The sequence below is a fragment of the Emydura macquarii genome, unplaced genomic scaffold (assembly GCF_026122565.2).
Source record: "Emydura macquarii macquarii isolate MOO-44397 ecotype Brisbane River unplaced genomic scaffold, CSIRO-AGI_Emac_v2 contig_719, whole genome shotgun sequence".
NCBI lineage: Eukaryota > Metazoa > Chordata > Testudines > Chelidae > Emydura > Emydura macquarii.
The window spans coordinates 13,840,352-13,857,266 of NW_027130856.1; the positions used below are offsets into that span (position 1 = coordinate 13,840,352).

The 16,915-nt window shown below is 38.8% G+C and overlaps 1 protein-coding gene across 1 annotated transcript in view; it reads right to left on the bottom strand.

The window, feature by feature from the left end:
- DPP6 (dipeptidyl peptidase like 6) overlaps window positions 1–16,915 on the bottom strand; it is a 370,977-nt gene that overhangs the window by 53,125 nt on the left and 300,937 nt on the right. Inside the window, exons 12-16 of the mRNA XM_067542727.1 lie at window positions 16,693–16,731; window positions 10,146–10,253; window positions 9,397–9,488; window positions 5,146–5,193; window positions 3,101–3,219 (exon numbers count right to left, since the gene is read on the bottom strand). Coding sequence (XP_067398828.1) covers window positions 3,101–3,219; window positions 5,146–5,193; window positions 9,397–9,488; window positions 10,146–10,253; window positions 16,693–16,731 — 406 coding nt within the window. The remainder of the gene's footprint in view (window positions 1–3,100; window positions 3,220–5,145; window positions 5,194–9,396; window positions 9,489–10,145; window positions 10,254–16,692; window positions 16,732–16,915) is intronic.

Sequence of the window (16,915 nt, forward strand, 5' to 3'; positions counted from 1 at the left end):
CCATTAAAAAAGAATTCTCATATTATTGCAACTCATAAAACAGAAGGGGCCTGATTCTCCTCTAACTTACACCAGTTTTACCCCAGTGTGGTTCCACTGACTTCTGTGGGAGTTGCTCCTGATTTTTACCCCTGTGAGTAAAAGCAAATAAAGACCACCATGCTTTCTGTGCTACTTAATATGAAGTGTTATGAAGATGGATATATTGCAAAAGAAAAGCTTAAATTATTAAATGCCTCTACATATTGTAGCGATTAACCCGACTTTCCAAAAAGCAACTCCAATTCAGTATATGTGAGACAGCTCAAAGCCTCACCACTGATTCAAAGTATTTTGTCCATATACTTGCTGCAAAACATTTTCCTTATATGCTGGTTGAAAATAAAGGGCCTGATACACCTTTTACTTCCAGTAACGTGAATCAGGAGTAATTCCACTGAAGTCAATGGAGTGACATTGATCTAAAACCAATTGATGGGAAAGCCAAATCAGGACCCCTATCTTTTCTTTTATGTATGTATTTTCTTAGTGGCTGTCATTATGGAGATGTCAGTAGCGATTCCATAGTTAAGGTTGGGTTGAGTTTTGCATTTAATCTGAGATTACATTTTGAGAACACAGTACTCTACAATTAGAATACAGAGGGACATAGCCTCAGCGGGTGTCCATCAGCATAACTCAATTGAAGCGAATAGAGTTATGATGATTTACACCAGCTGCAGAGCTGGTCCAGAGCTGAGTAGCTGAAAGTCATTATCTTTTGTACTTGGATCCATTATTACTGTAGGGATGTATATTCTAATAACATATATTAATCTCTCAAAGAATTACATCAGCCTTATTGTAAATTGGCTATAGTGCAGTAAGAATTTATCAACACTTAGGGGTTGATAAGAACCATAATCTTGTTATTCACATGCGCCAGTAATTATATTAAAACATTTATCCTCTATAAAAAGGGAAAATGGGCAATGTTATCAGCCATTACTGACAGCCTATCTTGAAACTGAAACTTTCTAAAAGAAAATGTACACTGCTTTCCTTGTCAAAAGACAAACCTGATAAACATGGTAATATTTACTGTACCACTGTACATTTTCCAGTCAATTATAATCCAGTGTAAAAATCTTCCACTGTTATAAATTCACAGAAATTACAAATGGAAATTACCACTGAAGTCACTTAGTCCCTACAATACATTTTCTAGTGCTTTATCTAGTCTACTATGACAAATATCCCAAATGATGGGCCTATACCACTTCCCAGGATAGAATACTCCACAGCCTTACATAGCTCTTAGGAAATTCTGCCTGATAGTCATTCTAACTTCTCTTTCTCAGTTTCATTACATTGCTCCTGGTTATTTTCCCTCACAGCATCCTCAATACTTCTTCTTTGTCCTTGCAGTTCATTATAACACGATAATTCTTGGCTCACAAGAAGTGCTTTGCAGTCAGACAAGGAGCAATTCACATCCTGACTGAGAGCTCGCTGACATCCAAAAAATATAAGGTACCTAACTGCAGTTGCACAATTACCATGACTGTGGCCATGAACTGGATATTTACATTTGCATATATATGCAAATATATATATGCATATATATATATATATATACAGACACACACACATGCCTTATTTGCATGTACCAATGGTCATTGGTGTGTGAGGTTTTGAAAACCAGGCCCATAGTCCCTGCATGTTTACTATCAGCTTACAAACTCTTAGCACCTCAGAATTAAGAGCCCTTTTTACTCTGCAACCCCAGTAAAGAATTACGAGCCAGATCGTGGAATCCTTCCTCATTTTGGTGAGCACTTACTTACTTGATCAGCCCCATTCACTTGAGTGGGAATCCTAGTGTGAGTAATTGCTCACCAAGGTGGGTAAGGGCCCTGCAATTTGGCCCTATGTCTATAAGTAATTTGGTAGAATTAAGTGATGACAGCATTAGGAAGTTATAAAGGTCTGCATTTATTCCCAATATGTCTGGGAAAAGGCCACTGAATGGTACTGAGCACACGGAACATTATTACGGTAATACACGACTGTGACTCCCTTCACCCAATCTGCTCTCTACCCCTCAGCGCGCTGATTCTATAGGCCAATCAACCTCCCCACTTCTTTAAATCCTTCCTAACCCATCTCTTCCCACAATCTCTCAGATAAGAATTTTCTTTAAAAATATAATTATCTAAAAAAGGACAGAAAACTAGGAGCAGTGGTGACGGTTACATTTACCTCTGTGTTGAGATTATTGGTTCCAAGTATATTCTCATTTTAAATACGAGAATTTAAAACTGAAAGAATCTTTCAAAATAAAAGAAACTTGTTAAGTGCAAGTACTATACCATGATGCATACTGTACCAATAGGCAACTCCATAACCTTATTTCCCCCCAACCCTCTTCCTTGAGTTATCTCCCCCAGCATTCTGTGTTGTGTGCTGTCTTTACTCACTGTGAAAAATCCCCCATAAACCACCACAGTGCTATATATACCTATGTTTGATAATAATACTCAAAAGCCTGGGTCAAAACAGGTAAAATGTAAGTGATGTAGGTGTCTAAGTCCCATTTTTAAAAGTGACTTGAGTATATAGGGCCAGATTTTCCCAGGTAATTAGGCACATAAAGATACAGAGTGGCATCTAGTGGGATTTTCAAAAGCTCTTAAATAGGTTAGGTGCCGAACTTCTATTGAAATCAGGAGCCTAAATCTATTGAAAATCAGTGAGATTTAGGCTCGTAAGTGCCCAAGTCATTTCAGAAAATGGGACTTAGGCACTTCTGGAAATTTTACCTGCAGTCTCTAAATTCATTATGACACAATATAATACACTACAGTGGATCTACAATACAACAGTACAATACAATACTACAGTGGATCAAGGAAATCACTGAATACTGAATTAGAGAGAGCCATTGCCATCAGTTAGGATTAAGACTTATTTTTCTTAAAATGTGGCTTTTAAATCATCAAGCAAAATGGATTATTTGAAGGCAACACATCTTTGTGCTGCTGGCCGCAGTTCAGAGGTACACACTGAGCTTGGTTATTGCCTGCTCTAAAATCTATCCTTAATAATAAAAGAAACATACCTTCACAGGTCAATAAGAAGTACTCCATATTGTGACTGAAAGACGCACTGAAATAAGTACAGTTTTCAATCAAATCACAGGACAGACACTGCCTGTTGAAGTTTCCATTTGTGCTTGCGCTGAAAAAGTTAATACATGTACATGAAGGTCATTGAGCAAAGATTATCCTGAAGCAACATTTTTTTAACTTTATTGCACTGGAGAAAAAGAACATAACTTGTTCAGCATTACTAAGAGATTAGCATTCTAAATTGCTAAATGGTTGGTTGTTTGGGATTTTTTTTCTCCAGAAGTGAAAAGATATTAAAGAGTATTGATGGCTTTTGTGCGAGGCAGGTGGTTATGTAAGATGCTACAGCTTTCCAGAAAATTATGGATGAACCTGCACTTTCAGTATAAACAGAAGATGTTTTAATTCAGGGAAGAGATATGAAACTAGGGAGCTTTTCTATGCTAGATCATGTTTACTGCAGACAAAGGAGAATTAGAGATTGTTTTGTTAAGAGGCAGTTTTTCTGACTTGCTAGTGGTTACCTCATAGACAATCCTCTCCCTCTGCATTCATATAGTCGGTCATGGAGTGTTAACAACAACATCCAGGTAGAAAGAAAAGATCATGTTTTGGCTATTTTGTTTTTGAAATCCATGGTCCGGCCTGGGTGCGTGCTCAAGCGCACCATATCGATTAGAGACTAAATTATGATTTATTAAACATAACAAGTAACACTTAGCACATCCATAGCACTTTGCAATTTTGAAATGCTTTACAAACATTAACTAACTGATCCTCAGAACACCCCTGTGAGGTATATCAAGATTATTATTCCATTTCACCGATAGCAGAACTGAAGCAGAGCAGCTACGTGACTTGCTCAAGACCACTGGGACTGTCAGTGGCAGAACTAAGGTTATCACCCAGCTGTCCCTAGTGGGATATGTCAATGTGAATCATGCTACTGTTTCCTGTGAAGAATTTTCCCTGAACTGAGTTTTATTCATGCAAATACAAATGACTGGCCCAAACAGATTCAGCATGATTTATTTCATTTTTAAAAAATGATGAAAGTAGCTTAGCCACTCACAAAGCCCTGCTCAGAGCAGTGGCAGATAGAAGGCTAGGAAGGAAGGAAAAATTAAATTACCAATAATTCAGTTTGTTGAATCCTTTGCCCACTTAAGAGAAAAACCATTACATCATACTGCAAGATGAAAATATACTGACAATCCCATATCAAATGAAGCTAGCACTGCCCCCTTCCCTTGTGAGTGGATGCTTCCAAGGCAGGAAAAAAAATACCATAAATGGGATGAAGAAAGGATGTTAGAAGACAGGAATACAACAAACATAATTATCAGTATATGCCTCCGTTTTCTCATCTGTAAAATGGGGATAATAATACTTTCCTCCTTCCCAGGGTGTTGTGAGAATTAATAAATTAACATTTTCCAGTGCTTAGAAATCTTGTATGAGAAAAAATAAGGTTGGATTCTAAAGCCCCTTGGCAATTGAAACAAGCATTTTCAAGAATGGCATTTTTGTTACTTATTCTTTTTTCCTTCTCCCACAGTAATGTATTTTTTAGCTCTTCTATAGATACCGTGTACATAAACTAACCATTCCTAACCTATTACACAACCATTAAGAACATATTGAAGTCACATGAAACTGCAGAAAAACATTCACAAATGTTCAGCATTTTTGATCTGCCTGTTTTCAAGTACCAGAACTTCTGTGGTTTGATTAGACTTCCATACAAATAGTAAGGTGATTGTGAAAAACACAAATATATGCAACTTTTTGCAGTGCAGAACAATTTTGTTTGAGAATATTTCCATTTTAGTGGAATGAAATGAGAAAATGCTCAAATTTCAAGCATGTCAAATATGGCTGCAAACCCCTTTCCCACTTTTGTGACATTCTCATATTTATAATCTAGATTCAATCTGAGAATAAAGAATGTCAGTAATGATGGGCACAATCCATTTTCTGTAACGACAAGAGAAATAACTGGAAAATTACTTCTGTGAAGAAACTAAAACCATACCTATATAAGTGTCGTCTTCTTGGTAAATCTTCTGTGCTGAGGAAGTAACTAAGAATGCAAAGTACAGTAGAGAGAATTAGAATTTTGGAAGGGAATTTACAAATATGTTATGAAACAGCAACTCCATCCTGACATGCCCATCCTTTAAACATTTCCTTGATCTTGTGAAGCAAACTGCAAGGATACATGACTTCTCCAGCTCATCAAATTAGAAAAACAATGGAAAGGGGCCTCTCTTCAACACAGGATCAAGGAAATGTTTGACAAACTGCATTGCAATGTAAATAAAAACAAAAATATTTCAATGCTGAAGTATGATAGTTGTGCTTCAAGGGAAAAATGCTTCACGCAAAACCCCCTGAACTCAGGTATGTAGGCCTGGTTTGACATGAGTAATTGGACATGGGTGAAGCCTCATTTCTTGGGAGACAGGATTCGGCAGGTAAATGGATCAGCAGGTTGGAAACAGAATGTCTATACTAGCTAAAATAGGGGAGGAATACCTAGGGAACTATCTACAATGGACAAGATAATAATTGATACAATAAGTTGGGAACATAAAGATGAAGTAAAGAATAAGTTGTCCACAGACAGTGATTGGACAGAGCATGTTGTACAGCGATTGGTTCCTGCAAAGTGAACAAACCAAATCCCAAAATATTTGATGCAATGTAATGTGTAAAGGTATACAAAGGAAGGGGGGTTTCTGTGTAACTTTGCATATGTGGTAGACCCTGTACCAACCCTTTACGTTTAAGTCTAATCAACTCAGCAAAGCTTCTCTGCATGCCAAATAAAGCATCACGATCAGATTCAAACTGAGTTCTTGGGGAACTGAGTGGAAGAAGTTTGAGAGTCAATTCCAACATAGTGGTGCTGCGACTCAGATCAGATCCATTCATCTGGAGCAGGTTAATATATAATTTATTATACGTGTAGCTTTACTGTTAAGGATCATAACCTAGCAAGTTAGCAATGGCATTGGAAGGGTTTACATTTGAGGAGGTTTCCAGGGCACTGGAGGAGTAGGTTAAATCTAAGGGTGAACCCTATGGACTTCCCAGAGAGGTATTAGTGGGAGATGGTCTCAAGTGGAAAAGGAACTCCAACTGAATAGCGCTAAATAAAAATGCAATAAAGAGAAGCAAAAAGCTTGTTATTGCAGGAACTAATCCTGGAAATAAAATCCCTGCGTAGAGAAGTAAAACAGTTAACCATTATGTGGGAAATTTTGAGAGAGAAAAGAATTGGTTGGAAGAGCACAAAGAGGTATACAAGGTACATGCTGTGCAGACTAACGAGGCATTTTTAAAACAAAATAAAAGTTGTGAGGAAATCAGAGAGATACTTTAATACCTATGTAACAGAATGCTAGGCAGAGCACAGCAGAGGTCTGTTGAATGTCACTGAAATGTTAAAAAATAGGAACCATTGGCAGCCATGAAAAAAAATAGTATTTAGTTACTTTTTCCCCTAGGACAAAAAAACCTGAATCAAGGCAGCAGCTTCACACAGATTATTACTAATGGCTAAAACTTTACAAACGAAATGTGCCACTTTAAGGGATGAATGTAAAAAACATAAAAAGCAAATGAAAGTTGTAGAGAAGGAGACAACCTAAATGGAAACGATTCCTGAAAGGTCAGGGAGAAAACAATGTCTGTTACCTATTTGCATAAATCCAAAGTAAAAAGCAGCCATCCTTTAAGGACTGTATTTAGTGAGTACAGCTTTGCAGGAAAAGTGTGCTAAATTAAGAAACAAGCACAAAAAACATAAAAAAATAAACGTAGAGCTGCTGAAAGGATTCAGCTGAGAAATGTGTCATTTTGGAAAATATGTAAGTGATTTAAGGAAAGAGAGCGTGAAGTTAAAAGGAGCTGTTGCACAACTGAAGTCGTCAGAGTTTGGGTGGTATTAAACGGACTGGGGTTGTAGCAGGAAATCTGAGTGAAAAACTTATTTGAAAGTGCCATCCAAAGTCTGTTTTCTTTTAACAAGTTATTAAAAATGAATAGTAGAGCTACTCAGAATAGTGCAGTGGCCATTCAAAACACGACAAAACCTTCAACCATTGAAATCCCATCGAAAAGTTCTGTTTAACTGTGGTGTACAATAAAAGTTACTAAGAAAGTAAAAACAAAAACTATATGGTGGAATTTTGTAAGTATTTAAAAAAAAAAAAAAAGAGATTAAAATGTGCTGGACTAAAAACCGATCCAAAGGTTTTAGGGTTAAGACTTATTAAGGAACTATTGTACAAAAATGTTCATTTTATTTATGTCAGTGTTATTAAATTTTACCAGTCTGCAGCTACCTAAAGAATTGTGCCCACTACATTTAGTAAAATGTAGTTAAAAATTATTGAAAAACTTTTTAAACAAAAAATGTATACTTTAGAATTTGTAAAACTGCCAAGATCGTGGGCAACTACAGTGAAATAAACTTAATAGGATTTTCACAGGAAGTGGACTGTTTGAAATTGATATGCCACTCAGAAACCGAGCTGACATAGAGCTGCTGTGGGAACATGACCAAGCATTTCAATAGAAGATAGCAGCAAAAGTACTGCATCCACTGAAAAAGCAAAACCGAGGACTCATTAGTGAAGCTCTGTTAACTGTACACAATATACATAATATCGTAATGGCTTTTAAAGCAGTATGGCATTAAGTCAATGTGTTAAAATAATATCATGTGTAGTACGTGGGGAATACATGCCATGCAAAATAAAAATGATCTTAAGTGAGGAAGCAAGAAAACTTGACCTCTTTTTTCACCACAGAAGTTACCCCAACAAGGTACGAAACTTTACAGTGCACAGTACCTTTAAATACATATTTCGTATCTAGATTATTAAAAAAGCAACCCACCTCTCTTCCCATAACATTTGATCACTTTTGATTCTTTGAACAGCTATACAGCTTCAGGCACCTGAAAAACCCAACGAGAGCCTCTGCTTGAAGAGGGGATTCCAACCGTTAGGGAAGATATAGCCTGAATTTGGGAGGAATGTCATTGCCTAGCTTCACTGCAGCCAGCTCCATTTTTGTGGGATAAGTAGCCAAAGCACCAGCTTTCTGAAGTCATCGTTATTATTTCAGGTCCTTGAATTAGCTGGATTTGCAAGGAATGGCCAACTCCAATTTAGAGTGCTAAGTCAAGGTTGATATCTCCGTAAGTTTTACAAAGGTGGTAGTGACCCACAGGAGCCAATATTGTCTTAGTGAGGGGCTATTAACATAATGGCTGGGATATCCAATCCAGCAGGTCTATTTCCTATAATCTGTGCTCCCCCAGATGTGTAGATTTCTCAAATTGCACGTGATATTTGTGGTTTGATTGCACAGTTAAAATTGTAATGTGAGTAATTATGCCATTTTAGCCCTCAGCTCACACCGAAGTCAACAGCAATTGAGGGCACTTTTAGCACCTTCCAGGATTGGGCCCTTAATTATCATTCAATATTTAGGATGGCCTAATCATTTTGAGTCAGCTACTTAGTGCCAGTGTGGGATAGTGCTGGTGCCAAGAGATCATTTTAAATTTAAGAAGTCTAGAATTCAGGATCTTGCATCTCACTGAAACTTTGCCTTAAAGAGCAACTCTACAGCATATGAATCAAAAATCCCTTCAGAGTGCTTTCTCCTATGGTACGTTGCTGAGATTTAGGACAACAGCAAGCACAGAAAGAACTGGAACATCTTGTTTCATTAACAAAGGATTAAGGTGAAAATGAGGGAAACTGTAAAAAACATTATTGCAGTTTGCTGAGCAGAAATGTTTGTCCAACACAATCGTTTTTGTGCAAGCCAAAGGGAATTCTTTTCATAATTAGTCGTACTAAAAGGAGCAAACTTAGCCAATGAACACAGAGCTCTCTCTTTACATTTTGCATCCAAACTTGCCGATGAAGAAACATATAGCAACCCACACATACGTATATGTATGTAAATCAGGTTTCTTTCTGTGTCAAGTATCAAAATGAGATTGATTATTAAACACACAAAGGCAGTGGTAGGAGAGGGAATAAACCAAGGCAAGACTTCATTAAAACACTAGATTGTACATGAGCGATTAAGTCAAAAACAGATGTAGCCAACCCTTTCCAGCAGTCTGTACATCTAGCTGTTCATGCACACGCACTTCAGATGCTTTCAAGATGACTACTGTAGACTAGTTAACTCTAGAGCCAGAACTTAAAGATGGACGCTTGTTTGATTTGCCATTTACACCAATTTCTTTACTTACATTTTATGCCTCTTTTCATCATATGCCAAAATCTTTGTCACATCCCAATCACCAGATGTAATGGATTGTAAGTTATCACTGCTGCTATTGGGCTGCCAAAAAAAAAAAAAGTGTGTGTTTTCTTTTTTCTGAAAAGACAACATTTGAACAAGACTAAAACACCTTTGTTTTTATTTCTCAAAACACGAAGCTCTCTTGACTCCTCCACGAGTTGCTAAAAGTAAAGTAATCACTAATTTGTGATTTCTCCCGAAGTATTACTATGAATTTACAGACATACTTAAGTATACTGAGTCAGATCATCCCTGGCACAAAAGTATTGATGATAATGGGAGGAATTAGGCCCAGTATAAAGAATACAGATGGAAGTTCTTTCCTGTGATCCAGTTCTGTCCATGGGTTCTGGATAATAAGTGCCTCTCTACACAATCATCTGAGGTTACTTAGGAATAATGGAGGAGAAGCTTTTTTTTTAAAAAAAAACAAAGAGTGGCATTCTTTGAATTTTGTTTGAAATGTGAAGACTTTTTAATTATAATTCTAAGCAAACTGCATCGTTTGAAACTCTTGTTCCTCCTTTGCCTAAAATGCTACTAGTATCTAGCCCAATTAAGACACTCATCCTTAGGGTCAGAGGGGTCCAAATTGTCCATAGACCCCTTGACATGTCTTGGTTCTAAACACAGGTATTATGTTCATGGCTCGTTCTACTCAGCACTAATGAAGAGTAACAATAATGGTTGTTTCACCTGTGACGATGACATGGCAATATGGTAGAACTTTCCTCTTCCCCCCTGAGGAATGGCTCGGATGAAGAAAAACTTCCGTCCATCTTTGGAAAAGATTGGCTCTTCATTCTGTAAATGTCAATTGCATAGGTTTAATTATCACTAGTTAGGGTTCTTGATATTTTTTAGAACAGTTCAACACTGCAAAAAATGGAATATTTTCTAATAACCTAAGACAAAGAAACAGTCCCCTCAAAACAGAGAAAAATTAACCCTGAAATTCTGAAAACCCTTGTTTCTTCTGGTATCCCCTGAGAAGCAGTCATCTTTCAGCTAGCCTCTTCTGGAATTAAAGGGAGAAAGACAGTAAGGAAGCATTCTTAGCTTCAAATCAACAGCCATTTGCAAAGCATAAAAAAACCCTACCTGCCTACAGAGAAGTATGCTAGAGGGCAACCGGAATGTCGCCCTTTAACAGAGCTTAAATAAACCTACACATTTAGCAATGTGTGCCCGGCAAATGTTGTTTACTCAGCTGGAAGAATTGCATTGGGCTGTGTATCGTTCTACATACATTTCCTTAAAGAGACATCACCAACTTGTCTTTCAGAGTCTAAGTCTTGTCTCTTTCCCTACCTTCTCACAGATGATTAATTCACAAAATTATTTACAAGTGGGGAGAGGGGAGAAAGAATAAAAAGAAAGAAGGTCTTTTAAAACTGTCTTTACTTCAAGGCTCTCAGGTGAACCTGATGACTGATTTCCATCTCATTATTATGACTGTCAGTGTGAGAGAGACAAGGTGCTGTGTATGGAAATCAAACACAGCAGACATCAACCAGTTCTTTTCTGAATGATAGAATCATAGGATTATAGGACTAGAAGGGACCTCAAGAGGTCATTTAATCCAGTCCCCTGATTTACGGCAGGACTAAATAATAGCTAGACCATTCCTGACAAGTGTTTGTCTAACCTGCTCTTAAAAATCTCCAACAACAGAGATTCCACAACCTCCCTAGGCAATTTATTCCAGTGCTTAACTACTCTGACGGCTAGGAGGTTTTTCCTAACGTCCAACTGAAACCACCCTTGTTGCAATTTAAGCTCTTTGCTTCTTGTTCTATCCTCTGAGCTTTAGGAGAACACTGAAGACTGCTTTGTTTTCTTTTCTACAATAGGAATCCATGAGCCGCTGGGATCTTTCTATTGGATGAGATGATTTATGTAGTAAACTACAAAGGAACGCATACATAATGGCATTCGGCGGGTTGCACCTCTGTTGTTCTAGCTCTTACTGGTAGAAAGGCTGGCTACTAAAGTAAAAATTGAATCTCTCAAAAGTGCCTACTAAATGAACTTATTCGGTATGCTAAGTCCCATAAGTTTCTCCTCTCTGAGTACTGTTCAATGGAGGGATTCTTTCAGTGGGCCCCTTGTGTGTTCCACCAGCTATCCACTAAACATATGTTGGCAGGTGTTCTGGTTTCATTCTTAACACACGTCAAAACACCAATCAGAATCAACCAATATCAGTAATAATAACTTGACCATACTGGTGATTGTTTTAATGTTATAGATTAATTTTTTCATTAACAACAAATGAATCCATTTTACTTTTTTTAATGCTGCTACAGCATTTTGCTCTATTTTACTACAATAATAATTCACTTTCGATTAGTGTTAGGTATATAAAGTCTAAGTTTTGGGCCTAACATTCCAGGTTTTCTTTTCTTTTCCCTTCCTTAGCTGTCTAGAACATTTTAAAAGTACAACCATCTCTCACTTGGCAAAAGTTCATGAAATAAGTTTCACCTGTTTCTAATAGTTTCTAGAACTTTAAGTATGAAAATCTTTATGATTATTTCCATCTTCTGCTAAGAAGATAGAAAACCCACTGGCAAAATACTACCTTGTCATGGGCCAAATTCTATGCTGGTGTAAACTGGCACACTCCTTTTGTAGTCAAAAGAGCTGCAGCAATCAAAGATACAGAATTTGCTCCATATTCTTGTATCTGAAGCTACTGCACTATCTATTGTAACAGCATTTCTCTTAACAGTGGAAATAGACTTTGCACAGACTGGTTTAACAGATTATTTGAATCTATTTCCAGGTATACTGAAAAGTCATACATCAGGCAAATGATTACTGCTCTCCATCAGTACTTCTCTGAGGTTATGAGTGGTCTGTTTGTGTGTATCTGCTGATGGAAAAACTACATTAATATAGTCAGATAGTTTTTAAGAACCTGTAGATGTGTTATAGAGACTCAGCAAGGACAGCAAAAAAAAGGCCATTGGGACAGAGATTTTTGGGATGGAATCTTCATACTGTACGAAGCAGCACTAAAGATCTTGAAAACAAACCTGGCCTGAATTAAAGCTGTTGTGTGCAATATTTTCATCTTATTAATATGAAGAGAAAAAATTAAATGGAAGGAGATGCATTTCAGGTTCACAGAGTGTAGTATAAATAAATACTAAAACTGGCATTTAAAAGAAAAATTAGCATGGTACAGATGGAAAAAATGAAAAGGTGAAACTGATTCTGTGGAGGCACCCATTTCCAGCGAGAAAGGTTAATTGGGAGGAGGAAGAATTCACTCATTCGTTAAGAGGCAGGGTGGACCAGTGGACAGGGCATTTGACTGGGACTTGGAAGACCGAGGCACTATTCTTTGGGTCTGCCACTGACCTGCTGTGTGACTTGGGTAAGAAACTTCACCTGTCTTCTCCTCCCACCCTTTGTCTCTTTAGACTGCAAACCCTTGGGTGCAAGGACTGTCTCTTACTATTTCTATATACAGTGCCTAGCATAAAGGGGCTCCAGTCTTAACTGTGGCCTCTAGTTGCTACCATACTAACTAATTATAATAATTCTGCATAGAGATCAGTGGAGAAAAGCAGGCAGCTTTGAAAGCTGGTTTTAAGTAAGGGTCAATGTGTATTTGTTTATTGGTAAATATAGTTTTGTTTTGAATTCATTGGCTCTTGCTAATTTTATAGGCAGCAAGTCCAGAAGTTTCACACAGAGACAGATATGCTCAACAACTCTGTCCTTCTCCTAGAACTCCTATGGTACCTGCCATTCGTCTGCCTGACTCAGCTCAGCCCAGGTCCCACATTGAATAATTTCGCCATGTGGGTTTCAGTGAGATGTTAATTTTTTTTTGTATAAATCTACCTAATTCCCACCATGATGGCCCCATAAATTATTTTCCTGCCAAGAATGACAGCTTTCAGTAGCAGCGATGGCACGGGAATCTCGGGAATGGCTTTTGAACCTTTGCAGTTCATCTTTCCCTGAGGTTGTGGAATTTGGGAATGTCCTGAAATGTCTATATTGTGCTTTACTGTCAGTGAGAAGTGTCCCCCCCGCCTTATGTGGCAAGCTCCCTCACCACCCACATCCCTGCTTTTCCTTGGAGCTCTTGGAGCCAGCTCCTTCCCTCCCCCACCACTTTCAACCCTGAAGTGAAGGGGTCAGAATCCTCACTCCTTGAGCCTCCTTTCCCCCCACTGATCTGTGAGGTTGGGTAGAACACATCAATGTCCATCTCTGAGGCCAGAGGGCCCACCACCAACAATATTAGAACACAACTTAAATACTATAGCATGTGTGTGTCTATGCATATCCCTGTTCTCTACTGGATAGAATCAGCACTGCTCAACGAAGCACCATGAGCCCCATGCTGCTCACAACTAACAAGATTCCCCTTTAGCTCAAACAGGAGGGTCCTGTGCTTTTGAATCATGAGGCTCTGAGCTCTATCCCTGCGGTGCACCATGGTAACTAGAAACTTGAAGGCGATAGCAGTGTGACAATCATGATTTGTCCCAGATGACAAGGCATTTTTTATACATCAGTTCTAAATGCAAAAATCTCATTGAAGGTTGAACGTAAAGGGTTAAAAAGTCAGACTTGTTTGTAAGGTTCCCAGCGCACTGGTGGTTATTGAAAAAATGTAATTCGTGCTGTATATTAATTATCTGTGAGAGATTCATTGATGGGGCCATCTTGCCATAGTGATGAGAACTAGGAAGATTGAATGAGGTTTTCAATATTGCATTGTAACACACAACTGAATTCTTCATTATCGGACCAGGCAGAGCTAAGGCAGCCATGGAAAAAGGAGAACTGGAGTGAAGAGGGCAACTCTGGGGGAACAAATTCAGAGATGGACCTGTGTTCAGCCAAAGTGGGAGGAGTTGTCAGTTATCTATCACTATGTAAAACTCCTGGCAAGAAATCCTGGTCCCACTGAAGTCAATATAGTCAGGATTTCATCCTGGATTCCACCTGCCTATTAAAAAAAGTTAAATTTAAATTTAAAACAAACACGAAATAAATAAATAAACCACCCCTGAAACTCCTCCAAAACCAGCAGTCAGCGCTACCTGCTTTTCCCATTGCTTTCTCTGCAGAATTAATTTCTCCCTTTGATCATGGCCCTTGCTTCCTGGAAACGGGCGTCTTGTTGGAGTTCTGTAAGGGCTATCTACAGCTGCAGAACATTATAACAATTATTATTATTTCAGAGGATTTGCGCATCTAAACAGACTTATAAATAAAGACCAAAGTTTGCAAACCTGGATATCTAAAGCCAGGCTCTGAAATCCATAGACAAGAATCTAAGACAAAGTGGCCAGATTTTCAGAAGTGCTAGACATCAACAAATCCTGCTAAAGCCAGCAGGAGCTGCAGGTGTACAGCATCTTTGAAAATGAGGCCACTTTTATTTAGTTGCCTAAACACGTACTGTATATAGGAGCCTAACATTAGGCACCCAAGTTGAAAATTCTCACCATACTATATTGGTGTGAATAATAATGATTGTTAGAAAAAATCTGTCACTTTTATAATACTCTGCACTTCTGATCTATGCATTGATTCATCACAATCTGTTTTTCAGCTAAACACCCTCTGGATGGTGGTATCCCTTCCAAGCTCTGCTGGAGACAGACTCTGAGATGGAATAAAAGCTCTAAAGAGTTTGGACTTGAATCTAATTCATTTTCAGATTTTAAGGTCAGAAAGAGTCCATTAGATCATCTAGTCAAACATCTCCAGTATAACACAAACTATTCAATATCACCCAGTCACACCGCATTGTGCTCACCAAAATCTTCAGTTTAAGAGCTGCAGTCCCCTTAATAATCACATTTGCCATGACACCTACATTAAATGAACCAACTAAGACATCCTTGCAGAAGTCCTCATGCACTAGCCCTTGCTTAGTACAGATGTAATCTTACTGATGCTACCCTCTTCCTGCCTTTTCCTCTCCTAGTGTATTGTCATGTTTCCCCTTCGTTACATCAGATCTAATGTACTTGGTAAACTCTTCAGGATAGAGATCGCGGGTAACATTTTCAAATGTGCCAAATGCTATGTCTACACTGCACGTTTCTTTTGGCAGCATGCAAAGTATGTACTTGCACTGCCCCCCCGCACAGGCTTCAGTAGCAGTGTAGATGGTGAGGCATGGCTTAGATGTACAGACATTCCTGAAGGGCGTGGGTTTGTGAATACACGCTACTCTCCCAAGCCGTGCCTTCCTGTCTATGGTGCCGTTTTTAGCCATGTTGTGTCCTGCTGCCTCCCTGCTGCTGGAGCCTTTCCCTGTCACAGGAGAGGACTTCAGCAATGGGGAAATGCTCTGGCCTAGGGAGGCAGCAGAGAAAGGCTCTAGCAACTCTCCACTGCTAGAGCCTTTCCTTCCTAGAGGACAAGACTCCAGCAGCTGAAGGTAAGGGCTCTGGCAGCAGGGAAAGGCTCCGCCAGCTCTTCACTGCTGAAGCCCTTACCTCCAGCAGCAGGGAAAGCAGTGTGGAAAGGCTCTGGCAGAGGGGAGGCAGCAGGGAAAGGCTCAGCAGCTGCCTCCCCTCTGCCAGAGCCTCTTGACTAACATGTGTAGATACACACACGCTGTGGAAGAAGCTACACATACCCTACATGCCGCCAAAAGTGGTGCGTAGTGTGCAGTTAGCAGCCTAAGTGCCACCTTCAAAAGTGATTTAGGCACTAAGTTACTTTGATTTTAAAACATGACTTAGGAAAATGTTACTCTGAGGCTCCGACACATCTAAGTGACTTTTGAAAATGGGACTTAGACTTCTGAGTCACTTAGTGTCTTTTGGAAAATCTGACCTTTGATCATTTAATTGCAATGGGTGGAATTCATACCTGTGTGGAGGGCCAGCAAAAGGCCAATACACCACTGAAATCCAGTGTAAACCCCAAAACAAGGCTTAATCAGGGACTTCAGTGACTCTCCGTGAATTTCATCCAACACTTGTTTTTCAGATTGTTTAAATCTAAATTCAATGTATGCTGGGAATTGTGCTTCCAGCCACTAGGGTCTGCTATGGAAGAAGGCATCTCAGATACATTATGTGAAGGGCCCCTTACTTCAACAGAAAGAGCTTGTATCTTTTGTTAAGAAAATCCCTTGTATAATACGAAACCATTATGGTCTCAAAGTACCACTCTGTCTTCCAAAAAGAAGCTTTTTCTCTTCGGGGAAAAGCCTTTGAACATACAGTCATGAAGAGAAGATCACTGTTACCTGTCTGTGTAGCCAGGCTTCACTTTCATCTTCATGTTTCTAAAATGAAACAACATAGTATCATTTACATGTGTTACATTTTGTTCATCGTGCAGAAAGCAGTTTGACTGAATTTGAATGGGGGTGAACAAGCAAAGGGAAACTGGGCAAGCATGCTGTTTCGGAATGTAATCTCGGACTGCTCTTCTTGTCCTCTCTTGTTGCTCTCTGATAAACAAGCAAG